Here is a 27,979-nt window from a genome sequence, read left to right on the forward strand (position 1 = left end):
CTGTGTTTGGTGATGCTTCCCACAAGGACCCAGCACCAGCTGCAGGGAGATGTTGGCTTAACCTCCCTTTGTGCCTAGGACAGTAGTGCCCATGGGTACGACATGAGAAACCAGCTCTTGGGGGCAAGAACTGCCAGGGATGTCCTAGTCATAGCAAACCCACCAATTCTACAAATGCTGGTTTCCTTTAAGGTATCAGAAGGAGGGGCAGGAGAGAGGGTACTGAGAAGCTGCATGATACCATCCATTTGGCTGTAGAGTTCAAATTTCAAAGATCATAGAAATACGGACCTTTGCAGAGTCTCAGAACCTTGCATGTGAATGTTCTCAAGAACATTCTGTGGGGCTGGGGAGATAGCTCAGTTGGTACAGTGCTTGCCTTGCAGGCACAAGGCCCTGGGTTCAATCCTCAGCACCACAAAAGAAAGAAAAAAAAAAAAAAAAGAACATTCTGTGGAACCTGAAGGTAATCCACAGTCAAAGCTAGGTGGAAAACCCCAAACACATGCCTTTCTGAAGAGTCACACCAGTCACCAATAAAATAAATTAAAAAATTTGTTTAGTTTTGAGTATTCCAAAGCTGCTCAACCACGTTAGAAGATGACCTCAGAATACCTTTTGGAACACCTAGACTTCAGCTTTTACAAATGGGAATAGGACTGTCAAGAAGGAGGCAGCCAGCGAGGGGCAGAGCCTGTGCCAGAACTGTGTGCACTCCAGTACTGTCCTCCTCTGGGCCTGTCGTGAGAGAGAATTCATCCTCTCAAGGTGCAAAACCATCTGACGTGAACTAGAACCTCTGAAATGCCATCTCAACATGCATACATTTTCTGTATGCAAAAGTTAAATGATTTGTTTAGTTTCCTATATACACCCAAGCTTAATTCCAGGCCAGCGTTTGTTAGATGAGTCTGTATAGGTCAGAAATGGATTCATAGTCAAATGATGCCAAATATTTTAAATATCAAGGACAGATGTAACATGACACAGGCTGCTGACAGATGTACCAAGGCACCCTTACTCTTTCAAATAAACGACTGCCTTAAAAAGGAACATAGTTTTAAAATTGTTGAGTTCTTCCCAAAACAAAAATGCTTCACATTGTGTTTCTAGTAAGACTTTAGTTCTTTGCAGATGCTGATGGGATGAGCAAGTTGTAGGGAGGGGAAAGGTCAGTGGGGAAGATGGAGGAGGCTGATGATCACTTTGGAATGCTGATTCAGTTTTCTATGCAAAAAAAAAAAAAAAAAAAAAAAAAAATTGGTTCCATTAAATAAATGTCAACAGAAAAATATTGCACATGAAAATACCTCACTGTTTTCATTTATCTTTACTTACTTGATAAAAACAAGACGAGACACAAAGTATTATTAACAGTACTGGAAAAATCTGTAATTCTACCCCACAAAGGGATTTCTTAACAGGGTTAGAAATACTTGGAAGGGCTGGGTATGGTGGTGCATGCCTGTAATCCCAGTGACTCAGGAGGCTGAGGCAGGAGGATAGCAAGTTCAAGGCCAGACTTAGCATTTGGCTGCAACTTAGCAAGACACTGTCTCAAAATAAAAATTAAAAATGGACAGGGCTGTAGCTCAATGGTAGATGTAGCTCAATACCCAATACCAAAAAACACTGCCCAAGAGTGGAGAAGAGACTTCCTGACCCACACACAGACCTGATCCCTACTGTTCCAGAACCCTATCCCCACCAGTTCCCAGTCTTGCAACGCTTGGCTGTAAACACAAGCTTCTGTCCCTTCAGGCCATGAGATGCTATGGCCTGACTTATTGTTTGGCAGCAGGGCACACTGCCTTATCTTTAGTGGGAGTTTTCACTTTTTCCTTCCTCTTGCTCTCTGGACCACTGCTGCTGGCCTGTCATCTCGGTCTCCCATTAGAAAACAGCATCTGTGCCTCACCCAGCAGTCAGAGAGCATCAAGAGAGCAGTTGGCATCCTGTTGGCTAACAATACCAAATACCAATGTCCTTACTTTCAGAATTCAGTGCTCAGGTGTGGCATCTTGTAGGAACTGCACCAGGAATTTTGAACAGGGTATCAATTCCTCTACCTCCATTTTCCAAAGAGATGAGATTAAACTACAGACTGATTCCACAAACAAAATGGGTGGGTCAAAGGATGGAGTTGCTAGAACAATGTTAATTAGGGATTACTTTCAATCAGCAACCACACTGAAGACCTACCATAAGCCAAGCATATGTGCACCTTCTGTGTTCATGACTGGAAAGAAATTTCATGCCCATTTTACAAAGTCAGGGAAAGAAGGCTCAGTGGGGAGAAATTTCCAATTTTGTTTGTGTTACTTTGTTTCTTTATCAATTTTTCTACTCTGTCTAAACTGTACTTGTTTGGTTCAAAGAGAATGCACAGGATTGGAATCCACTTGAGCTCAACCCTTCCAACTTCAGTTGCCTCCCTTCATGTGCTGCTCCTATCTAGAGAAGGCAGGCCAGGGAATCCAGAGTGGGTTACCAGTGTGTTTGAGGCCCCCTAAGACACATGAGTAGGGAGACCAGCTCCCTGGCCTAGCATGCACCCCCAGGGACATTCACACAGGTAAAACTCAGGGCCTATTGAGGGCACTTACCAATGGTAAGCCCTGAAGTTCTTGCCTTAAGAGGGAAGTCCTTTCTAGATAAGAGTGTGGCAGGCAATTCACTCTGACTTTCCCAGTAAGATAATGTGACTGCAGCCCATTTTCCCTTTGCACAAATGCACTGGATACTTGCTCTTTGGATACATTCTGTCATTTTTGTCCACCTAATAAGAGTAACTCTTGCATCCATGACAGCAAGGGAAATAGGTGGAATAGCAGCACACAGCTGCAGAGGACCTCAGATGAGAACACTTTCTTTTTCTTTGGCAGTATTGGGGATCAAACTTAGAGCCTCACACATGCTAAGTAAGCAAGCATGCTCCCATCTACCATCCTTTCATTTCATTTTAAGTCAGGTCTCACTATGTTGTGAAGGCTGGCCTCACATATGATCTTCCAGTGTCAATCTCCCAAGTAGCTAGGATTACAGGTGTGCACCACCATACCCAGAGAACACTTTCAATTGCTGTATTTCACCATCTGCTTTGAGGGAGCAACACAAGTGGCAGCAGAGCATACTGTCAGGGTTGAATTCTGGCCCTAACTTCAGCAGCTGCTTAGCCCGTCCCTGGCCTAAGGGTCCTCATCTGGAAACTAAGATGGTAAGAGTTATATTTGCCTCACAGAGATGTGAAGATTAAATCAACTTGTACAAAACATCTAAAGTGTGACTGGTATATAGCAACCTCCAATATAAGTATTTGCTATTACAGTGTTACTGGTAGTATCATAAAATGAAATAATCCCTCATACCACCCTACAGATTGCTTGAGAGACCTGAGGTACATCACCTTAACCAAGAATCAAACCAGCATCACCAATACAGGGACAACTCAATGTGAAAGTAGAACATGTACAACCTCATCTATGCAGTAGCATTCTTACAAAAATGTCAAGCCAGAATCAAATCATGAGGGAAACACTAAGATGGAACTTTCTATAAGACCACTGGCCTGACCTCATCTGAAATATTTAGGGGTAAAATATCCCGATGTTAAAAACTGATGAATCTATAAAAAATAATACGGGTATTCAATACATTCTTTTTCAACTTTACTGTAGGTTTGCAATTTTTCAAAGTAAGTTGAGGAGATAATTTGTATAAGTGCAACAGTCAGATACGCAATTCATGTATTTGAAAATAAAAGCTACAAATTTTCTTGAGCAAATTTTACAGTGCAAGTGGAAAGCACTACAATGTAGTTACTCTGAAATTCCTCTATGAATCCTTATGCTTTTAAATTGGCTAAGTGCAAATCACTCAAAATGAAAAATTTATATAAGAGGCCAGAAAAACAAGACAGTCTCTCACAAACCCTTCTGCATTCTACACACAGCTTTGAACTCCACAACTTTCAAACTATGGCTTTACATGTTTTTATCAGAATTCCTGAATTTTTAAGTGAGTGGTATTTTTAGCTACATGATCAGATACGCAAACAATGGTTTTCCAGTGGGATGATTTATTTATCAAAAAAAAAAAAAAGTCACCAAAATCGTAAGCAGTCTGGATTCGTGTTTATTGAAGCCAGTAATTAGAGACATCTTTTTATTTTCCAGCACTAGAGAGTAAGGTTCCACAAGACTGCATACTGCACCCGGATAGAGCCACACCCCTGGACTAAGGCTGGTGGGGGATAATCTGCAGTCCTATTTTAAGTTAAAAACACCAATGAACTTAGCATATAGACGACAGTGAACTTACAGCATCAACATTGTTAAGGTCATGATGTACAGAGCAGTCACTTTCAAATTCATTAAATTAATAAAACATGACAACGTTTTCAGTTTAAATACTGATTTTAAAATGCCAATTTAAAAAAAGTGCAAACAAAATAAAGTAATCTAGCAGCATACCTGTTGCATTTTTAGGAAAGACCAATTCATGGCCTTTATTTGGGCCACATCTTCTAGGTTGGGCTTATTTTTCTTTGATTTTTCCATTTTAAAAACAAACAGCAGATGTAACCACTATAATGTGTATAAATAAGTCATAAAATTGTCTTTAACTGTCTACCTACATGTGTATTCTGCAAATAAAATGAATTTTATTTTAAAAAGTAAAGGCTGCTTATTATTTGGCCTTTGGTTCCAATGCTTGAAAACCCCCAAATAACAGAAATCTTCTCCCTTCCCACCCTCTAAAAAGAACCCTGAAGCTCCCCCAAAGTTGGTAGACTTTGGCAACCACTGAGCACATGACACTACGCATCAGTTTCTTCTGACACTAGGAACATCCATTTGTCATGAGAATAAAAGTGGTCTCCAAGAAACCTTCCTTCACAAGACTGGCACCTTAGTATTTTCATAGGCTTTACTACATCTTACACTGACACAAAAAGTGCTTATCAGTTCAAATGATAAAAAAAAAAAATGAAATTTTGCATTACTATTTATACTCACACTGTATCCCTCTTAGGCATGTGCCTTTCCAAGAATTTTTTTCTTGTTTCTGAGGTTATTCATTTTGCTCCCAGCTACTACAGAGGGAATAAGTGACCCCCACCTTTAGTGTGGCCATGAACTGTTTGGCATCTACCGGTTGCTACACCACAAATACCACTCCACAGTTTACTGCCATCACCTAGACAACCTGGTAACTGGAAGCCACGATACATGTTAAAAAAAAAAAAAAAAAAAAACAAAACTGAATTAAAAAAAGGAAAAAATAATATATTTCAACAACAAAACTGGCACAAGAAACATTTTTTCATTTGTCAGAAAGGCAAGTGAATACGCAGCTTTCTCCTTAACAGTGTTCAGACCTTTTACAAAAGCAATTCAAGACAATTTTAAGAGTTTTGTTATATAACATAGGATATTAAGTTATGCCCAGTATTATGTTAGTGGTCAATCAAATCTGGTATGTAAAAGTAATGACATTAGGGAAGTTATGCTGAGACACAGTACAACAAACATTTATATAAAAAAGTAAACGCCACGTAAGTGAACTGTGGTATTTCCCTTGGTTTGACAACAAATGTTTTATACATTAAATTCATGGTAGTGTTTGCATTTAAATGCTGTGTCATTTATAAAATTAAAAGTGCCATCTCAAATCCACAGAATTCATTCCCAGAATGGTGATGTGACATGACAATGTGCATGAATCTGCCCTAAATGGGGAGACACCTAAAACACTCACTTCCGTAAGAAAAAAAAAAATGCTACATTTTATGAAAAACACAAAAGAAATTATATAATTTTTGTTTTCACTATAAAACATTCACACTTATTTGTCCATCTGATAGCAATGATCAGACCAGGGAGCTAGGACAAGACCTTTTGCATTAGTGGAACTCCATGAAAGTTTCCACAGACTGTAAGGCAGGGATTGGTGCAAGCCAATTAACCAGAGTACAATTACATTAAAAACCTCCCCCAAACTTTCTGTAGCACATTGCATTATGGTAGAATGAGAGGTTGATTACCCATTTTCTACTAGTAGGCCAGCCTGTGGTAGTTTAAAAAAATAAAATAAAATAAACAATAACAAAGCAGGAGCTATTTAGAAAACACAACTCAAAGTAAACTAATTTTGCTGACTTTGATCACAGCCCACAGTGACTGCCTGCCCCACGATGCACATGCATGGAGCCCAACATCTCCCCAAGGACAAGGCTTGAGCCAGGCATGTGGGTCCTGGGCAACTGACATCTTCCCAATCCTGTGTCAGCTCCACCTGACTCAGGACCCCTACACTTAATGTATCCTCCATAAGCTAAATGCATTCAGAACGAGTCTAAATCCCATTTTTCTTAGTGTTTAGTTTGGAAATGCTTCTAATTTTAATTCTTAAACAATGATTATTTGACTTCTACTGAACACACAGTATTTACTAACACTGCTCATCTCTCTTTCTTCCTCCACCTCCCTCAACGTCCGGCTTCCCCTCCATCACGTCTCTCGTTTCTCATTTCTCCTTTCAATCTTTCTCTTTTCTGGACTTTCTGCTACTTAATCTGCTTCCCAAGAACAAGTGAATTTGCTAACACGCAACTGGTCAGACTAACCACCATCTGATAATGATTTCCTGGTCTCATTTGCTCCACCCCAACAGAAAAGTGGGCCCCCTTTCTCCGCACTACAAGAAGCCCAGTTACGCTCGCTTCCCACGAGAGCCACATGCCCGAGAGTCCAAGGGTTATCCTTAACAAGGGGTCTGCCACGTAATCTTCCTAAATGTGCATTTCACACTCGGACAAGCCAATAAAGTTTTTTTTTTTTTTTTTAAAGAGTTCATCTCCCCTTCCCCAAAAAACTGATAGCATGTGCCATATCAGAAAAATCCTGGTCTTAGCAGATCAATATACATAGTTATTTGGTCATTTGACATGTGCACTTTTTCAGGAGGATCAGGCTTCATTTTCTGTTGAAGAGTTTGTTACCATGGAGTCTGGTTTTCGAGTCATTCTATCCAGTTCTTCCTGAACATTTGACAACACAGTCTTTTGTCCTTAAAAAAGGCAAAAGAAAAAAAAAAAGCAGCAAAGTGAGAACAGGAAAAGATTTTTAAAAAGAAACATTTAAAATTATACAGACTTCTATAATCACTTGTGGTGAACAAAAATGGGAAAGCCATTTATTCAAGAATCATGAAACAGACCCTAACTCAGTCTTTTTAATTCTAAATGTCACAAGTCTGTGCTCCCCCAACTATGTGGCTGCCTCTAGCAGGGGTATCTCTGTGCCAAATGCAAGGGCCTTTCTGAAAACCGTCTCACCTTCCAAACCCAACCCCTGAGCACTCATCACTAACATCTTCCTAGAAATGGTCATCTGAGTTTCAGGTATATGGCAAACTGCTTTCTTTGCCCCGGGCAGATAAGTATTCAGGTTTTTTCTAATCACAGCACTATGGACTGACTCAGATGCACAGCCTGAAAACACCATGTGTCAATATGAGATGAGACCAACACCAGGCAGTTCAATCCTGCACAAAGTTGGTGTTCACATTTTTCTGTTTCAAACACTAACAGGGCCTAGAAAATGACCTCAAATTCTGATAAGTGAAAAACGGTCATGGCCATGGCCAAGGCCACCAGACTCTAAGAAATTTGAGCTGCCAAAGGTCCAGGCTGTCCAGGAAATGGAGTGATCTCCTAAGGGTTTCATGGGCTCTGGAAACATTAATTAGGGAAAACACTGTATTAATATATCTTATATAAGTCAGCGGAAAATTAAATGCAAAGACCCCCCCCCCTTTTTTCTTTTACTTTTGGGTACTAGGGATTGAACCTAGGGATACTATCACTGAGCTACATCTCCAGTCCATTTTATTTTTTGAAACAGGGTCTTACTAAGTTGCCCGGGCTGGCACTGAACTTGTGATCCTCTAGCCTCAGCCTCCTGAGTCTCTGGGATTACAGGCATGTGCTACAGCACCTGTTGTAAAGCAAAGACCCTTTTAAAATATTCTTTTAGCATGTGCAAGACCCTAAGTTTAATCTCTAGTACCACAAATAAAATGAAATGTCCTCCAGCTTTCTGAGAAAATGTGTGATTCTCAAGGAACTTGGTTCTTTTGTTTCAGAGATCTCCAAGAAAAACTTGGCCCACTAGCCCATATGGAAGGATAGGTGGGTGGGCCACCATAGAGTTCAGAGAGGAAGAGATGACTCTCTAGTGAGACTGAGGGTTCACAGGCTCTAGCCCATGGCAAGACTAAGAGCAGTAGAGTGAATAAAATCCTTCAAAGTATCATAGAAAAATAAACAGAATAAATAAAACGTCAATAGTTTACACGAGGTCAAAATTTCCAGTGATGAGAGCTTCTATAATAGAGTCACATGTACAATTCAGGCTGCACCTCGACTCACCTAAGAGCCTAAATACATATACATCCCACTTTATTTATTTATTTAATTTAGTTTTTGGTACCAGGAATTGAACCCAGGGGTGCTTAATCACTGAGCCACATTCCCAGCCTTTTTTGTGTTTTAGAGATAGGGCTCACTAAGTTGCTCAAGGCCTTGCTAAATTGCTGAGGCTGGCTTTGAACTCGTGATCCTCCTGCCTCAGCTTCCCAAGCTGCTGGGATTACAGGTGTGTGCCACGGCGCCTGGCTACATCCCACTTTAAATGTGCCCGGGAAACCTATTGGTAATAAGGCAACCCCACAGAAAGCACCCTGCTCACTATGAAACGTAGATCTACTTCCACGTGTGGTTGTTCAGAATACCATGAGTCTGCAGGCCAGGTGAAGGTACACAATCCTGTATGTATTCCCATCCTTCTAGTACAGCTTGGCCATAAGGGCCATGAGTCAGTCTCCAAGGACCCCTTTATACCTGACTTCTTGGTTGTGCTCTGCACTCCACCAGCACCAGGACTTCCAGGAGAGCCTGTTTTTTTACTCAGAAGACTATTGAAGAAGCTGGCCAACACCCCTTCACTGGCTGCATTATCTAAGGAAACAGTAAGCAAAGAAAGCATCACACGAACTGGATGACTTAAAACAAAAAAAGTAGTTCTCAACTTGCAATTAGCCATTCGTGGCCATCACCATCCTATGATCAAATTCATTTACTCCGAGTCCTTACAACACTAACGCTGAGGCTAATTACGTGTTGGCATGATTACTAGGTGGAAACACATTATAATTCCTACCTAAGCATAGGATAACACATGTTCCACACCATCTCCCTGTCCTCAAAGCAGTGTTTTTCAAAATTTTATAAGCCCTTAACACTCCCAGCCTGCCACAAAAAGCTCATATCCTAAGTAGAAAATACCCATCAAACATTCGAGAATTAAAAAGGATTTTGTTTTGATGGTTTTACCCAATAACTTTGGGTATCAATAAGCTGCTGGAAATAACAGCTACTTAAACTAATAAGTAATTTAGCTTGACAAGAGCAGTGAAGGAGAAAAAAAATCTCACAATTTATAAATAGTAATAATATAAACATGAGACATAAAAAACTCAAAATACACATTTTAAAGTAACTTTCTATTTTGCATTCCTTTCTGAAAGCATCTGCAGGACCTGAAGTCTTACAAAACAAAGAAAGAAAAAAAGGTTCATGGGTCACTAATTCCAACAAAGGAACAGATCTTGGTTGCTTCCATCCAAAAATCCCTCCCTCTAGGAAGTGGAAAGAAGCTCTTCTTCAGGGAGAGCAGAGCCCCAAGCTTTCCTAGATCTTCACTCCTACAGACCTAGAACTAAACAATTCTCCATAAACAGAATACTTACTTTTGATGTTTGGGTCCGGCTTCTTTACTGACGTTCCTGGGGAGGCACTTGGTACACTGGCTGGCCCTCCCCGGCCCTGGGTCCTTGGAGAGCCAGAAGGTCCTCTCGCAGGGGATTCCTAAGTCCAAAACCAGTCCAGGTGACACATAAAAATAACAGAAAAATACAAATCTCAAAAATGAAGATTTGATTCTGCCAGAAATTTTCCAGAGTCTAGGTGAAGAACTGGGAGTTTGCTCCTAGTTCAGCCCCTTCCTAGGCCTCAGTTTCTCCTAAGAGGTCCTTTAGAAAGACCAAATTCCCACTGAACATGAAATGAAAGCCCACCTAAATATAAGCTCTCATAAATAATGGTATAAATTCTGAAGATACCCGTGACACTGGCCATGACCCTCTGTGTGGTATAAAGTACTCACGGAGGCTCTCGTGGGCGTAGCCGGCTGCTTGGCAAGGAGTGACTGCAAAGAGAGGGACAAACTGGCCATTAACCAAGGCCTGCAGAGTGCACTTGGGTTGGGAGAAAAACTTACTCTTAGTATTCCACTAGAGGGCGCCATTAACAACCACCAAATTGTATTTTACTCTACTGGCAAAAAAACCTATTTGGTATATAGTGAAAAAGATCCAAGTAACCAGGCTTTAAATTTTTTTTTTATTTATTTTTGGTGGTCCTGAAGATTGAACTTTAAGACAGGGGCGCTCTACCATTGAGCCACACCTTAGCCCTTTTTTAATTTTTGAGACAGGGTCTCACCAAGTTGCCAAGGTTGGCAATGACATTGTGATCCTCCAGCCTCAGCCTTCTGAGTGGCTGGGATTACAGGCATACACCACCACACATGCTTCCAACCAACCAGTTTTGAAGCTAAGGAAGCAAACAGGGCATAGAAAAGAGGAAGAGTTGGAAAAATAATTATCAAAACCTTGGACCTGCCCATACCCTCAGAAAAGGGGGTGAAAAGGAGACCTGGTCCACATCCCTATAATGCTGCAAGTTCTCTGTGATTCTCACTCGTATGCAGCCCCAGCCTTACCCTAAGGAATTGGCATTCCAAGCATGAGAGGGGCCTCTGTTTTAATCTCCCAGTCTTCTTACCTGTTGCTTCATCAGGAACACCTGCTCATCCTCTGCTGCCAACTCTTTGTCATGGACCAGCTGTGAAGAGACATAACACATTTGTGGCCATGGGTCAAGAACACTCTCAAACAACTGAAAATTCATGCTGTAAGGGGAGTCTTAGGCTCAGGCCTCCACATGGATCTGGAAGATCATTCCTGAGATGGTATATTTTTCTTGCCTGGTACAGACAGTCTCCCAAAATTAGCCATAGCATTGGGCCAACTGGCATTTTTAAAGTCTGGCAGATCAGGGTCTTCAGATCCCAACAGAGAGGAGATCTAGCAACAATAATCCAGAGGTGGCAGCAGCACTATCAGGACTCACTGGGACATGCCAGCTAGCTCTATGTAGGTGCACCATTACTCATGCTCCACCATAATGAGCCACCCACATAACCACTAGACCTCACCTGAAGACTAACAAAAAGGTCCCTGGATTACTTATTTCTTCAGAGCAGTACAATTAAGATCCATTTCTTCTTCTTCCCTTGTAGTGCTAGGGATGGAACCAAGGATCTTACGCATGCCAGGCAAGCATTCTACCACTGAACTACACCCCAACCCAAAACCTGAATCTTTTTAGGTTTCTTTCCCCATTAAAAGTGTTTGCTGTGGGTACCTTTCTCACAGGAGGTTTCACAATGAAGTCCTCATATGCATCTTCTGGCTTCACGGTTGTAAAATTTTCATGTAAAATAGCTATTTTCTTTTCATTGTCCCAACCTGCAGGTCTAAAGGCAAAGAGGGATTGGATTGCTTTTCCTGGGACTGCCTTACAAAATACAGAGCACATAGGTTAGAAAGCATTCCTGGATGAGAGCCTATCCCATAAGATCTGGTCTGCAGCTGCTGGGATGGTTTGCAGCTTCCTCAGCACGTATACCTCATCAGATCAGTGTGGCAGATCCTGCTCCACACAGAGCTCACGGGCCCCAGGCCTAAGAGGTCAGTCTGAGATCTGACTGACCACATATGGCCCCCATTGGAAGCATTCAGAACTCTCCCCCAATTGCCCTTATAGGAGCAAGGACACAATGGGACCCTGTCTTGACAAAGAAGAATGTAGAGAGTAAAAGAGAGGACAAAGCATGGAGTCTTCCCTCCTATGGGTTCTCTGAGGACTGCCTTTTCTTTCTTTTTTTTTGGTGCTGAGGATATCGAACCCAGGCACTTTACCACTGGGTTACATCCCCACCCCTTTTATTTTGAGACATGTCGTTCCTTGCTAAGTTGATAAGACTGGCTTTGAACTTGAGATCTTCTTGCCTCAGCCTCCTAAGCTGCTGGGATGTTTTTAAGACCTTGTCTCAAAATAAAGAATAAAAAGTAGTTCGGTGATAAACCTTCCCTGGGTTAATTCCCCAGTACCAAAAAAAAAAAAAAAGCCAAAAGATGTTTTTCTGTTGGGACCAGTCCCAAGTCCAACCAGGCTCCCGCTTCCTCTTAGAATTGTATGGGATTTGGGTACTGAAGGATTCCAAAACTCCACTTATTGAGCTTCTGTCTTTGGTACCTGCCTGACTGCTCTGGATGATTCTCCAAAAGCATATTTGTTGTCTAGGTTAAATCAGGCTCTCCTCAAATGTGCAGGAGGTTACCCATTCAGTTTCCTGGGGGTACCTGGCTCTCTAGCCTCTCATGGCTGCCCCTGACCCTCATATCTACTGAGGAAACACTGTTCATCTTCCAGCTTCACTCCCTCTGCCCTTCTCTGTTGCTCTTCACTTCTTTGGCTGTTCCTATATCTTTTTCGGTCCCACAGAGGGGAGTACATTTCATACATTTCGGTGTCCCCAGCAGAGAACCTGGGCACCAAGGAGATGCTGAGTAAGAACTGCTGAATGAAAACAACTGCTAAGTCAAAAGGCCACCTGAGTCTGAACATCTACCTGCTAGCCCAAGTCCTCTCAGAGAGAACACAGCTTCATCATTATTTATGTGTTCAGAAACACAGTTCTCCAGTTAAAGACACAAACTCAGGAAAACAAGTATACAAGTTGCTGGCATGACAATCAATCCCAGTAGCTCCCAAAATGTGAAATGCTGGAAATTAAATAAGTACTGAGTGTGACCAAAATCTACACTGGCAGGGATGTGGGAGGATCACCCTTATCAGCGAGCAGAGGAACCAGATGCCATAACAGAAGACATTCAGGATCCTTAAATGAAATCACCTATACTTCAACTACCTCCCCCAGTCAGTACTTCACCAGTTGATAAGTGCCATATATGGCTCGATTATATTTGGGCAACTTGGTCTCACTGAAGAAAGGCAGCACCCCTGGCCTCACCACTCACTTCCCTCAGGCAGACTGTCTCATAGTCCAGAAAGAGAAGAGGGAAAGATGGGTGTATCTACCACCTCTGAGGTCCAGCCCCAGCCCCAGCCCCAGCCCCAGCATTTTCCCCATGGCAGCCAGAAAGCTGCCTGCACAAGACACGGACAAAAGGCACTTTATATGAAAGGGTAAAATGCATAGCAAATGTACTATGAAAAAAGAAGGGGTTAAAAGCATCACCTTTAAAGAACTCACATAAATACTGCATCCTTTTCCACTACTAAGGCAGGCGTGGTAAAGTGGAAACCGTATGTTTTATGAACAATGTACTTATACAACAAATCAAGATTTTTCTCCTCCTTCACTGATGTGTAAATCAAGGCAGCTCCATCTAATCAATTTGCTTAAGGAAAACCAATTCACTGCAAGCAGAGACAAAATCACATACAAGCACAATCCTTACTGTACTACTCACAAGTCTTATCAGTTTTGATTAATATACGAACATCAAAAATATATTACAATTTTAAAAACTAAAAAGAGAATTGTAACAGATGAACCAAGTCAAAAGCATGAAGTATGCTGACGCTAGCAGGCTACACAGTTGCTTTTTTAACACCTCATTGTTGTCCTGCTCTCTCAGGTTGTTTCCCAGAAAGCAAAGTATTAATGGCTCTGGGGCTGGCCTAAGAGAACACCCTCGACCAGTTAAGGTGTGTGGATTCTGTCCTAGGCAGAAGCTCACAAGTGAGCAAGTTTGTCATTAAGCATACCGTTCCAGGAATGGGTGTTAACAAGCTAATGGGCTCAAAGGAGACAGTTAGAACCCATCTGTGTCCTCATATTCCAGGATGTGACAGTAGGGCACCAATAACTATTGGCTCTTCACAAAAACAAGACTTCAGAGACTGGTGACACAGCATCTCTCTCATAGGTAGCACAAAACACAAACACATGAGAAATACTTGTAGCACCTAAAACACCAGATTATTAACTGTCCCTTCCTGAACAAAAGCAAAGTCTAAGAAAATTTCTAAAATTTCTAAGCATGGTACAATTATTTTAATAATAAAACCATCACTCCTTAATATGAAAGCCTATGAAATGTACAGCCTTAAAAACAAAGAGTAACCAAAGATAGGCACAAGTTAATAAGCCTCAAATCCCAATACAGTAAAATATAAAACTAGTAAAAAGATATACATAAGTTCTCCCAGGAGAAGACTACTCTGAGTTCAGGAGGGATTTCTAAGATGCCCCATTTAGTGGGAATCCATGTCCCTGGGTCCCAAGGATACACTGGAGGCAGAACCTCCGCAGGTGCGACTGGATGAAGTCCAAGTGCTCGTCCCTGTAATCATGTTCCTTCTCCAGGATGCTCACTGCATCACACTGCAGGGGAGAAAAAAGAAAAAGAGTCATCTCTCTGCTTCTCTGTCCCCATGGAGAATAGGAAAAGCACCTTTTGCAGAAATAAAGTATCATAGCTCCAAAGAAGAAAGCCATTACAAAGGGTCCAAGTATTAATCAGAGTACAGTAAAAAGGAACAGGAGATTTCTCTCTTTCATCCTCTCAGCTTCTTCATCTATAAAGTGCATATACAATATGCCTGACCACCTCACAGTTGTTCTAAACATTAAACAAGGTCACATGAGGTCCATTGTACATCACTGGGTACCACCTCCACAGGGCTCCACTCTCAACAGGATAAGATTGGCACACCCTGCTGTTCGCAACCAGGGTGGCTCTGATGGGAATATCGTACTTTTGATACCTCAAACGTTTTTAAAACTACTTTTTTATTCTTGTGTAAAAGACACTTTAATTGAACTCAATTTCCATCCCAACCTCATCGTTCTATTTTTTCACCGTCAATTTGGACCAGATGAACTGGTTAACATGGCCTTAAGAAAACTGCTTTTAGTTGAGTTTCCCATACAGTCTACAGTGTTTCGTGGAAATTAACTGAATAAAAGTGAACCAAGTGATGTCACATTTCCAGCAACAACGTTAAGTGACAATTTGTTCTATCCTGAAACATTCAATGAACCTTAATGGTTCCCGAATAAACTCAACTCTCCCTAGGGAAGAAACTTCATCAAAGCCTCTCAATCTTTCTTTGAGACAGTGATTGTTCACTGGCCAAACCCAGCCAAGCTTACAATTCCTGGACGCACCTTTGTGCACACCACCAACACTGGGATCCCCAGGTTATGAGTCAGCACGTTGTCACCTAGAGGCAGGGCAACATTTTCTTCATCTGAGCCTGAGATCAGAGGCCCTCTTCTCTGTGGGGAACCCTGACAACCTTCTTCAGGCTCAATATAGTCTTGAAAATCTTTCACAACTACAGAGGAAAAAGGAAAAAAAAAAAAAAATATATATATATATATATAATACACACACAAATAAAAACACACATTAACTGTAGAAAACTGAAAAATGTAGTAATAGGCAGAAAACAAGCAGCTGTGTGCACCAACCTTCCCAGTTTCATCTGACTGCAGAATCAGAGATTTGGGAATGGTGATGCAAAATGACAATTCTGACTTTCAGTCTGAGCTTCATAACTTCTGAGCAGCAAGGACATTTCTCTGGTGTCTTCAATTGCACCAACTCCTAAACAGTTCTTTTCTTTTTCTGTTTTTTTTTTTTTCTTTTTTATTTTAGGCTTTTCTAGTTCCAACTATGAAAAGAATCACTTTTCTTAAAATATCCTACTTTTCAAAATACCAAATTAGTTGAACTGCTACTTCAACATAGGTGACCACTGGGAATCATTACAACTAATAAAACCCAGAATCCTTATTAGAAATGCTTACTAAATTACTGAATTCCATAAGAGCATGCTGTTTCCACATGGCTGAAGGGTGTCAGCACTAAGTAACAAGACTGAGCCTGCTTACCACCAGCCAAATTTCCTCCTTGCTCTCACTCATGTGAACTCGGTCTCATTTTAGAGATCTTGAGTCACACATGCCATGTGTATGGCCTCTCCCTGACTAACACAACAAAGGGTCAAAGGCACATCTGCTTCTTGGTGCACACATTGACTACCCTAGCTAAGGAGGGCCTTTAAGCCAAGTGCTTGATGGATAGTCAAACCAAGGGACCACAGACCCACAGACCTGCACGTGGATGTGGGGCACTTCAAAGCTCACATGTCAAGCAGATAACAAAGACATGATGGTTAAAGCTATTTTGAGCCAGAGGAGACAACAGGCAGCTCTACCCTTTTAACAAGCCCAACAGGACTTAAGAACCACAAGGTATTTTACTATTATCAACAACATATTCGCCAAGTAAATGCAAATAACAACACTACACAGGGCCCTAGAGAAAGGTGCAGGGTCTTCTCTTTTCCCACAGAAATGTTTAAAACAGTAAGTTTTTATTTACAGAGCTTTTTGGTTATCCTTGCATGAGCTTCTAAAATTATCTGCAAGCTCATCATATTTCAAATAATACTAGGCAAACTGAAAGCTAATTGCTTAAGCTCAAGTGTAGATGTGATAATATTTCATATCCACAATTTTCACTTTAATTAAGTTCATGCATATAATTCATTTTCAACATAAGTAACCTAGTTGAGTGATCTTCACTCCATTTTATACAACAAAGAAAAATCTGAGGTGATTATTGAAGGACATCAGAAGAAATCAAAGATTCTCATATTTTCTCTTTAAAAAAATTTAAACAAACCTTTAAATAAACGAAAAATACAGGGACTTAACAGTCTAAGTATCACTGAAGGCCCTTGGCCAGGGCTTCCCTGTCAGTGAGCAGAGCAGAGCCTGGAGTCGGGGAACAGGTGAACTAGGCTACAGCGGGAAGTGAGGCGAGGCAGAGCTCAGGTGCCTCCATTACCCAGGGTGCTGCCCAAATTCTGCTGTATTATACGATACGCTACGAGGTGAGAACAGCCTGGAATCTCTCGGTAAGACCTAGTCATACTATAAAGGAAAGACTTAAATTGTGGTTTTTCAACAAGAGTAGGAAATTGACATCTTTTAAAATAACTCAGCATTTTAGAAAGCATACTGGAAGGCAGAACAAATGTGTACAACATATAGGTAAACGAAAAGGGAAGATTAAAATAGTGAGGACTGTGTAACTCAAAACATAATATGTGCATTTTCCTTCGGGAATATTCATAGTGCAGTGTTAACAATTCTCTCTGCCTGGTGGGATGGCCAATAATTTTATAGCAGGGGCCATCCAACTGGAATGCATTAGCATGAAGACAGAGTAGGTTCAAGAAGGCAGTCACAAAGTACTCTACCTTCCCTACTCCTATCTTTCCCCTAATACCCCACTGATCACCCCATTAGATCCACAGACCTGAGAGTCCACAGGCCTACGTAAGCAACAGAGTAAACTACGAACGTGCACCACCTTCTGGCAGCTCTGAGAGTTGCTTCCCACCTAGTTCTGGTTCTTGCAGCCAGTTATCACAGACACTGAATCACTGGAGACCCTAACCCTGAAAGAGAGTGGCTGGCCACAGAGGAACTCTCCAAAATCAGAAGACTGAAGGTCGGTTGGATTAGAAACTGAGTTCGACACAACCTTTCACTAGTTCAATACAATTCAGAGTCCAAATAATCTGGAAATCAAGAGTCCTCTGCACAAGAATATGTCTAGCTACTTTATTAAAATGATTATCTAAACTCAGCATAACAAAGGCACCCCTTCAGCATGTAGCACAAAGGCATGGCTACCATTCCCAACATCTCAGGCATGGGTGGTAAAAGCAGAAGCCTTCAGAGGGTGAACGAGAGTCAAGAGACATGGACTTGGTTCCAGCAATTGCTAGTTGCTCTCAAGTGTCTTTCTCCTCTTCCTCCTTATAACCACACAAAACCCTGATTTTCAGAACACAGAGCCATACAGAATAAAGACATTTCCCTTTCCTTAAAAGACAGCAGACCTGGGCACCACGGTGCATGCCTGTAATCCCAGCAACTCAGAAGGCTGAGACAGGAAGGTAGCCAGTTGAAGGCCAGCAAGGCCCTAAGCACTTATTGAGGCCCTGTCTCAAAAACAAACACACAAACAAACAAATAGCTGGGGATGTAGCTCAGTGATAAACACCCCTGGGTTCAATCCCCAGTTCCAAAAGGAAAAAAAAAAAAAGAGAAAGAGAATAGGCATATGCCCATCAGCCCTTCCTCTTTCTCTATCCTGATGTCTGGAATACAGATGTGGAGGCTAGAGCTCTAGTTGTCAGAAGGAAATGAACCACACCCTACAAATGACAAAGCAAAAAGCATAATGGAGCCAGGGTCCTTGAGCCATCTTCGGAGTTCAGTGCTGTTCCCTAGTCCTAAACTGCCTACTTCTAGATTTCATTTCCAGGAGAGAAAAATAAACCTCAGTCTTGCTTACGCCATCACCATTCCAGGTTCTGTGTCACAAGCAGCTGAATCTAACACTGACAAAAACATCAATGACTAAGCCTACAAAACAAACTCAATCTCATGCAATAAGCTTCCCAAGAATAGGTATCTGGACTGCTATGTCCCCAGCACCTAGAATTGTACCGAATATTGAACAGGTACTTTCCCTATCCGGGAAAGAGCAGTGTCCTTGGCCAGTCTCTCTTTTCCTCTGTTTTAAAAAATCTTTACAAGGTTATCACTAATAACACAGGTTCAGAGAACTGGTACAAAGCTACTGGACAGCGGACTGAAAACAGTTCTTCAGCCTCAGAACTATTCTAAGAAGCTGTCTTCAGGGTTTCTTTTTTTTTTAATTTTTTTTTTTAAGAGAGAGGGGGGAGGGAGAGAGAGAGAGAGAGAGAGAGAATTTTTGATATTTATTTTTCAGTTTTTGGCGGACACAACATCTTTGTTTGTATGTGGTGCTGAGGATCGAACCCGGGCCGCACGCATGCCAGGCGAGCGCGCTACCACTTGAGCCACATCCCCAGCCCTGTCTTCAGGGTTTCTATTTCAGAGGAAAAAGAGACATTATCTACAAAGGTCAGTGGCTGATGACAGACAAGCTGAGCTGCATAACAATCACTACAGCACACATGTGGATGACCCAGGAAATACAGGCAACAAATCAAAGAAAAAAAGCTAAACTCTTTGTTTTAGCTAATGTGGAACAGGGCAAGATGAAGTGTGGGACAGGAAGACACACACCAGGAATTTAATTTGAAAAGCACATCAAAATTTCTGAACCCTTCTGCCAGTAAGTGTGATGATCCCACGTGCCATGCTCCAGAGCTCTCATCTATTCACTAAAGGAGTGATGTCATCCTGTGGAATCAAGCCAGACTAGGCCAAGCCTGTCCTGACCAAGACAGTTGCTACTGCCACAATTCCAGTCCCTGCCCCTCCCATTTCCCTGGCAAGAGGACAGAAGCTGATGTAACTGCACAGAGGCAAAGGAAAGGAAAAACAAGCTTCTGAACCACATTAAGGAAAAAACTAAAAAACTTCCTTTAATTTGAAAGTTCTTTTTTCTCAAAAGAACTCTGACATCCTAAGCCTTAAAATAGACTTTCATTTAGTTGCCCCCCCAGATAACCTTTTTATTCCTAACTAAAGCCACATTTGCTGGGCTCCAAAATGAAGTAAGGTAGGAGCTGAAAGATCTGTCTTTTTCAGGGCTCCCACTAAAGTTGCCAACAAGAGGGTACACAGGGCCTTCATGGAATTCCAGGGCTGTTGACTCAAGCTGCAGAGACCACAGCGAACCCCACATCCTGATGCTAATGCAGCAGACACAGTGACATAAAAGCCTGGAGGCCTACAACACTGATGAAGTTTTAGGAGATGAGAGAAGATGTCTTACACTAAAACAGAATCAACGAAGATAATAAGAAAGAGTCATTCCTCTTATTCAACAACTGACACTTAAGATAAAGACTGCTTTGAATGCTTTTTTCAAAGTATTCTTGATATTGATACTTACAAAAACAACTCTGGAATCAATGGTGCAAAATAAAACATAAATACTGCAAGGGAAACCTCTCAACTGTAAAGGTGGTTCCATCCATCCCAAAAGACTAGTGAATTTTCCAAGAAAATTTTAATTTACTTACACTTCCGCTCCAGCTCCCTCATTTCTTCTGGTGGAATTTTCATTTTATCAATGTGTTCACGCAAAACACTAGCCCACTTCTGTAAAGATTCCATCACAGTCCAAGGTCTAGACATGTCTGCAACAAAAATGACCAGGGTCTCTGGCAAAGATTCAGCAGAAACTGCAAACTTCAACAGGCCTTTGTGGTACAGATCTCCATCCAGAATCCATACATTGCAACGCGTGTGATCTAAGAAAAGAAATGAAGCCAACAACAGTCAGGAGGAGCAAGCTATCTGAAGAGCAGATATAGGAAGATCACGATTTCCACACAGAATGCAAACCTAACTGAAAAGGTGCAAATGTTCAGTGGACAGCAATCCTAGGTCCTTGTGGTTAATGAACTATTTAGACTTTTAAAAAAATTTAAGACTATCATATATCAAAGTATCCACAACTAAAAAGCCTTCAGCAATATCTAAGGTGCAGAGTAAAGGTAAATAGCTTTCAGTAAGAACCAAAAAAATCTAATGTTCAGTGGTCAACTGTGACATGGTCTAAATAATCTTTTGTCCTAAGATATCAGCAATCTTGTGAGGTGGCGAGTAATGCTGAGAGCTTGTGGTTAAACAAGGCCTTGTTGTGTCAGTCACATTAAGTGGTGCATTCACATACCAAGAAGGATACCAAGAGACAGGTCCTTTGTATTTAAATGTCAAGATAAAATCACTACTGATATAAATTGAGACATGAATTGCTGGATGCTTGATGAGATTACGGAATTACAGATATTCCTGTGGTAATAACATGGTTACATTTTCTAAAAATCCTTATCTTTTAGATACACTTTTAGAAGTATTCATAGAAGAAATGATACAATGTCTAAAATCTGCCTCAAAATAATCCATTATGGAGTGAAGGGAGAAAAGGGTTATACTTGAAATAAAACTGACTAAGAATGGTAATTATTGAAGACAAGTGATATTTACATTGTGGTTCATGATACTAGTCTCTCTACTTCATATATATTTTTTGTTTTCTATAGTAAATTTTAAAACCTATATACATAATTGCATGAGTACAGACATTTAAAAGAATATAGTTCCAAAAATCATATTTAGATGATCAAACTGTATACAACAATTCTCCAAACTGATAATATATTTTTAAAAAATTGTACACATTTTTCTTGGTAACTTTTTTTTTTTTTACTGAGGACTGAACCCAGGGGTGCTTAACCACTGAGCTACACCCCCAGCGCCACGCCCCCCCCCCCCTTTTGAGACAGGGCCCTAGTAAGTTGCTTCGGACTTCACTAAACTGTGCAGGCTGGCCTTGAATTCATGATCTTCCTAACTCAGCCTCCTGAGCTGCTGGAATTATAGGCATGTGCCACCACGTTCATGGTAACTTTTTTTTTTTTATAAAAGTAACTTGAAAGACACTTCTACTATCAAAAATAACTTAATTTTGCATCAATTCCAACATAAACTTACAATCTATCTTCCACTAACTATCTTTTTGGTATAATCAATAAATTCATATGCTATAAAAATATACATTTATGACTTTATTTCAACAGTATAAGGTATCTAAATCTAGCTCTACTTTTAAACTCTAATGTGTATATATATTATATAGATTATATATTAGATATATTATTATACAAGTAATATATAATATACATAATATGTAATATATAATATTATATAAGTAATATAACACACACACACACACACATATAGTGGGAGGAGGGTACCAGGTATTGGACTCGGGGGTACTCAACCACTGACCCACATCCCCAGACCTATTTTGTATTTTATTTAGAGAGAGGATCTCACTGAGTTGCCTAGCACCTCGATTTTTGCTGAGGCTGGCCTTTGAACTCACAATCCTCCTGCCTCAGCTTCATGAGCCATGGGGATTACAGGCGTGCACCACCATACCCAGCTTCTAATATATATTTATTTATGCTAGGGATTGAACCCATGACCTTGAGCTTGCTATGCAAGTGTTCTACCACTTTAGCTAGTGGTTTTAGTTTACATTCTGTGAATGCCTTAAAAAAATACTGCTCTGTACCCAAAATCCACAGGTTTGAATGCCTACCTACCAGCTAGTACAATTCTTTTTTTCAGCCTCTCTTGGTACTGTTCACTATACATAACTCACCCATGTGCATGAAGATCACACACACCCCACATAGCATTAGATGGATCTCCCAATCCGGATGCAGAGATCCTTTGACATGTCATGTCTCACCACAAACCAGGTACAAGTCAGAGACTATTTTCGTTATCTGGGTGACTGCCTGCAAAATGTATATTTATAACCCAGTCACACCACATAATAAAAAAGACCAGGGCTGAAAGATATATAATTAACCACGGGTAAGGGCAACTGTTTCATCAAATAGGAACTCACAGATAGATAGTCAACAAAAAGGTTTTAAAGTAATCAAAATCCATTAGTCTCCAGTTTTTAATTCTACAAATATTTCAGTGAAATTAATACAGGTACATTAAAACAGGTTTTATTTTCAAAAGCTCTAATCATTTACCTATTACTTTTCTCAGAAAATAAAACAAAAACAGACCTCTCAAAACATATTACTTCAAACTTACCCTAAGTAGTATATTTGTTGCTCTATTTACATTTTAATAAGTGTTCTTTATCTGGGATAATGGGACAAAATGGGTAAAAGGGATCTGAAACAGAAGTTACCATGTACTTAAAGTCAAGTAAATATGGTTACGTGATGCTTTGACCTGAAATGTGCTTGTGCCATCTTGAAAAAGAGGCTATGAAGATGCACAGAATATCTACACCACATTTTGTCCTTTCATTCTGTCAACCTGTAAAATAGGCACTATAACCCTATTCTATACATGAGGAAATTGAAGTGTACTGTGGTTAAGTCAGTTGCCCAAGGTTACTCTACTGCTGGTTATAGGAGAGACCTTAGGAACCAGTTCTGACTCCAAAACACAAGATCGCTATACAATAACCATGGTGACCTACAAAAACAGGAAGCAAAACAGGTAACACAGACATGAGAGGTCCTCTAAGCCTGGCTCAGTGGGCCCCAAAGTCCCAGCACTACAGCTACCAACTCCAATGGGCCTAGATGGATACCTAATGCCTGTTCATCTGACAACAAAGACCTTGGCACCAGATCAATCTCCTGCTTTCAAGATGTTCAGGGAATATTCAGCAAGAGAAAGGAAGTTAGGAAAGGGGAGCAGGAATAAAAATCCCTGGGGTTCTAAAATTACCACTAAAATTAGTTTATACAACGTAAGGTTTTGTTACCATTTGGATCTGAAATGCCCCCCAAAAGGCCAGATACTAAAGGCTTGGTTGCCAGCCTGTGGCACTATTAGTAGTTGGTGTAACCTTTAAGAGGTGGGGCTTTAGTTCAAGGAAGTAGGTCACTGAGGGAATGTCCTTGAAAGGTATATTTTGTCACCCACCACCGCTTATTCTGTGTGCTTCCTAGCCTCCTTGAGCTGGGCAGCTTGGCTCTGCCACACACTCCCTGCCATGATGTGCTGTCTCACCACAGGCTTCAGGAGCAACCTAAAAGCAATTGCTCAAGCGACCATGGACTGAAAACTCTAGATACTATGAGCCCAAATAAATCTTTCTTCCTTTATGTTGATTTTCTTATGTATTTTGTCACAGTAACAGAAAGCTGACTAACACAATTTCCAAGTTGAGATGGCAGAATTATAGTGCAGGCAAGAACCTTGGTTCAGACTTCAATTTAGCAATAAGGAAGTGGGGGACCAGAGGTGGTAGGATTAGTTCTCCCTTATAAAATTAATCACCTTTACATCATGATCCTTCCTGCCTAAATGGTAAAGTCTGTAAAGAACTTATTTGGTACTGGGGACTGAACCTAAGGGCACTCTACCACTAGCTACTTTCCCAGCCTTCATTTTATTGAGACAAGATCTCACTAAGTGGCCAATACTGGCCTCAAACTTTCAATCCTCCTCCCTCAGACTCCTGAATATATGGGATTACAGATGAGTGCCATAGAACCTAGGAAAGAATGTATCATCTTTAGGCTACAAAGGTAACTTTCCTACATACACAAAAAAAGACCTAGGGATCCATATTACTTATTTTACAGTTATTAAAAAAAAAACAAAACTAAAAAACCTAACACTGTCAAGTACAATGGTGCAGCACACCAGTTATCTCAGCAGCTCAGGAGGCTGAGGCAGGTGGATCAAAAGTTTGAGGCCAGTATCAGCAATTTAGTGAGATACTGTCTTAAAATAAAAAATAAAAAGGGCTAGGGATATAGCTCAGTGATAAAGCATCTCTGGGTTTAATCCCTGGAACAATCCCCACCCCCCAAACCCTAAAATAAAATCTAAATGATTACAAAGGAAGCATTACTATCTAGTTGTAACCAAAATCATTAGTCCACCCATCTCACAATTAAAAGAATTTTAAAATGATATCTAATCCTTGTAATAGTGTTTACCACATGCTTTTAAATACCCTACTGTGTAGGTAAAAACCATTACGCTCTGCATTTTAGAGATTGTGAATTAAAGAACATTATCACCCCTGCGCCTTTATTCCCTCCCACCAAAGAAATACAAATTAGCATTTCTTAATAGTCACATAGAGATTCAGGAAATCCTCCTGAGTGAATGTACATTAAATTATAAACTCTGAACAACACCAATTACAGACTCTCTGTTAGAACCAGGCAGAGAAACAATAATACTGCCAGATTAGTACGCCAAGCATACTCCAAAGCTTTAAAAAAAATCTTTCTTACTAGTTTTATATGCATGTGAAACTTTATCTTCAGTATCTCCTGTTAAATAGAGGCTAAATAGAAGAGCAATGAATGGCCCCATTCTTCATTTTGCTTACATGCTCTATACAAAATCCTGTGAATGACACATATTTCATTTATTCCCTTATTACTAATTCTCTTAAGAACCAAAAAGAAAAGTTGATAACCCCTGACATGTCATAGGAGTCAGAGTCCTGCATGTATCCCTTACTATGGATCAACGCTTCACTCACCATCTCGGTCCTCATCATGGACACTGAGGTAGAGATACTCTAGGCCTCTTCCTTTTTTGCCATGCTCTGCTCCTTGTAGTTTAGTCATAAGAGTTGTTTTACCAGAACCATCTTCACCTACAAATGATGTTTGCAAGAAAGACAAAAATGTACTGTTTATTTTGGACAAGGATGGCATGTTATATCAAAGTCATGACATTCACACAACAGGGAACAACTAAGAATGGCACCGACCACTGCTGAGGTCTCATTCGCTTTCATAAAGAAAGGAGATTTTGCTCTAAGAATGACTGGTGGTGGGGGCAGGTAAAAGCAGAAAATTCCAAGATCACATTGACATTCTACTGCAGTTTTCCTTACTTCACAAGGGAAGGCATAAGGCAAGTCCATCAGCCTTAGCTAGATTTTCTAAGACATGCATTTGGAGAAATTAAAGGAAAAGGTGGGACTAGTTTCCTCACAAAATAAATTTCTACCACAAGAATGCAAGAAATCTTCAAAACACAACTAACCTCAAAGTCTAGGAACTCTGAATTTTTTTTTTTTTTTTTTTTTTTTTTAGTCTGATCCTGCCTCACCATCATGAAGAATGGATGTTATTTTTCTCACTTGATTTTAGTACATATCCTTCAAAAGCATTCTGGAAGGCTGAGAAACTAAAGAAAATAATTACAGACCTAAGCAATGGGTACAGTCTGAGTAATTACCATTTTTTCATCTCCAACAATCTGATATCTCCTCCCCACACCAAAAAGAAAAAGATAAAGAAAAAACAAAATAAAACAAAACAAAAAAACAACCACCTCTCTAAACAGCAGGTAGAACCACTAGCAATAATCATCACTAGGCATTCCTGGGACTTAATAATATAGAATTATAGAGGGAGCGAAAGGCATTCCACAGATGAGACTCCCTGTCCATCCACAATGCTATTATTACCTTTTTGTCCTCCACATCCCAGCTGGACCATTGTAAAAGTTAGTCAGCCTAACTTCAGTACCCGCTCATCCTTAGTTACTTTCCACTCTACAGCCAAAGTTCTCTTTCTAAAACACAGATCTAGTGCTCTTAACCCTTGGTTTTTGAAAATCTCTAAGAGTCTGCTAACCTACCACAATGAACATTATCTGAAACCCATTTAGTCCCCTCAGAAACTATGGGGAAACCATGAAGAAAATGATGCCCAAAAGTATAGATGGAAGTAAGATAAAAGGGTTATAAAAATCAGAAGCCTTCAAGAAGCATTAACTCTTCCAGCTTTTCACAATCTGCCCCCAACTTCCTGTAGTGGCATTTACCACAAGAAATTTTAAACAGTTTCCAAACCCCAAACCCTTCTGTCATTTTTGTGTCCTGCATACTGACACTTATCCTTCAGAACAGGCCCAAATTTCTTTCAACAGCACAAGCAGCCTGATGCTCCCACAAGAATCTGCCCATGATAGGCATGGTGTAGTGCAATCACCAACATATCTGTTTCTGCTAGACTGAGGTTCTTGTGTGGAGCATCAGAGTTGTCTGTGCTGTCCCAGCCCGCAGGTCCCACTACACAAATGTGTGTGTTGTGCGAAGGACCCCAATCACCTTTACTTGTATGCGGAAACTGAGTTCACATAAGTTAAGGGGCCTAACTCAAGTAACCCAGCATTGAGGGCAGGACTAATGGCTGGAAAGCCCAGGGTACTGACTGCAAAGCCTGCTGTCCTTGCAGACTCCCTAAATCATCCGACTGTGCACTGCTCATAATAACCGAGGAAGGCTCCTGCGGCAGCTCCGAGCCCAGGTCATCTCGTTCTCCCGCCTACTCCATCTAGTCTTCTCAACTACTCTCTCCCTTCTCTCCACCCTCAACTTGAACAGAGAAGACTAGGAGCGCAGGAAGTCAAGTCGACTTAGCAGCCAAGTGACTAAAGGAAATGTGCGGACCACCCCACACAGCCCCTCTGGACTCCCAAAGGGCCAGCATCCCACCGTCAGGCGTGGTGGGCTTGGCGATTCTCCAGCTGCCATGCCAGCGCCTAGAGAGCCCTCCCGGGCGGCAGACAGGCAGCAGGGAAGGAGGGGAACGCTGGGACCTGTGGGAGAGGCGCCGCCTCGCCCACCCGGGCGGCCGCGGGCAGCGCCCCGCCGCTCACCGAAAACCAGGATGTTCTTGCCGGACGGTAGCTTGGACCTGGCGCGGGTGGACACTTCACTCAGGATCGAAGACCTGCAGCGACAAGGGGAAGAGCGGTCAGCTCCGGGGCCGCCCAAGACCGGCCGTCTGTGTCTGCCTAGGGTCCGGCCGGCAACCTCTCCATCCTGCCGCGCCCTCCCCGACCCAGCCTGCTGCCTCACCACAGGCTCTGGCCCTCCTCCTCCTCACTAGTGAGGTCGCCGGCAGCAGCCACCGCGGGCCCGTTGGGGCCCAGCAGCAGCTTTTTCTCCACCCCCACCGGCGCCATCTTGCCAACTGCAGCCACAAAGAGGGCCCTCCCCCGGGCCCGCCGAGGACCCTCAAGGACCCGTGAGGACCCTGGCGGGGCCGCCCGTCGTCTCCGCGCCGCGCCGCCCACCACCGGGGCCGTTCAGCTAAACGCGCCCCGCCGGGCAGGCGATGTCTGCGGGCTCCTACGGTTCGCGCGGCCGCTGCGGTAGCGGTAGTCAGGCAATTGCTAGGGCAGCCTTGCAGGAGGAG

General features: G+C 41.6%; 1 protein-coding gene across 2 annotated transcripts; it reads right to left on the reverse strand.

Annotated features, from left to right (window-relative positions):
- Nucleotides 1-1,048: 1,048 nt before the first annotated feature.
- Nucleotides 1,049-27,947, reverse strand: Dync1li2 (dynein cytoplasmic 1 light intermediate chain 2). Of its 2 annotated transcripts, none has more exons than XM_027939110.2 (13): nucleotides 27,640-27,947; nucleotides 27,438-27,511; nucleotides 25,303-25,419; nucleotides 20,267-20,497; nucleotides 15,390-15,559; nucleotides 14,510-14,603; nucleotides 13,467-13,602; nucleotides 11,552-11,663; nucleotides 10,910-10,969; nucleotides 10,230-10,271; nucleotides 9,814-9,931; nucleotides 8,906-9,022; nucleotides 1,049-1,227 (listed from the first exon to the last, which is right to left on the reverse strand). In XM_027939110.2, exons 1-13 carry the CDS (start codon nucleotides 27,744-27,746, stop codon nucleotides 1,220-1,222), a joined length of 1,386 nt encoding a protein of 461 aa, XP_027794911.1. In that variant the 5' UTR covers nucleotides 27,747-27,947; the 3' UTR covers nucleotides 1,049-1,219. The 2 variants fall into 2 exon arrangements, with proteins under 2 accessions (XP_027794911.1, XP_027794910.1); XM_027939109.2 differs by lacking the exon at nucleotides 1,049-1,227 and adding an exon at nucleotides 4,115-7,071 and having other exon boundaries at nucleotides 27,640-27,946.
- Nucleotides 27,948-27,979: the final 32 nt, after the last annotated feature.

The sequence above is a fragment of the Marmota flaviventris genome, chromosome 18, assembly GCF_047511675.1.
Source record: "Marmota flaviventris isolate mMarFla1 chromosome 18, mMarFla1.hap1, whole genome shotgun sequence".
Classification (NCBI taxonomy): domain Eukaryota; kingdom Metazoa; phylum Chordata; class Mammalia; order Rodentia; family Sciuridae; genus Marmota; species Marmota flaviventris.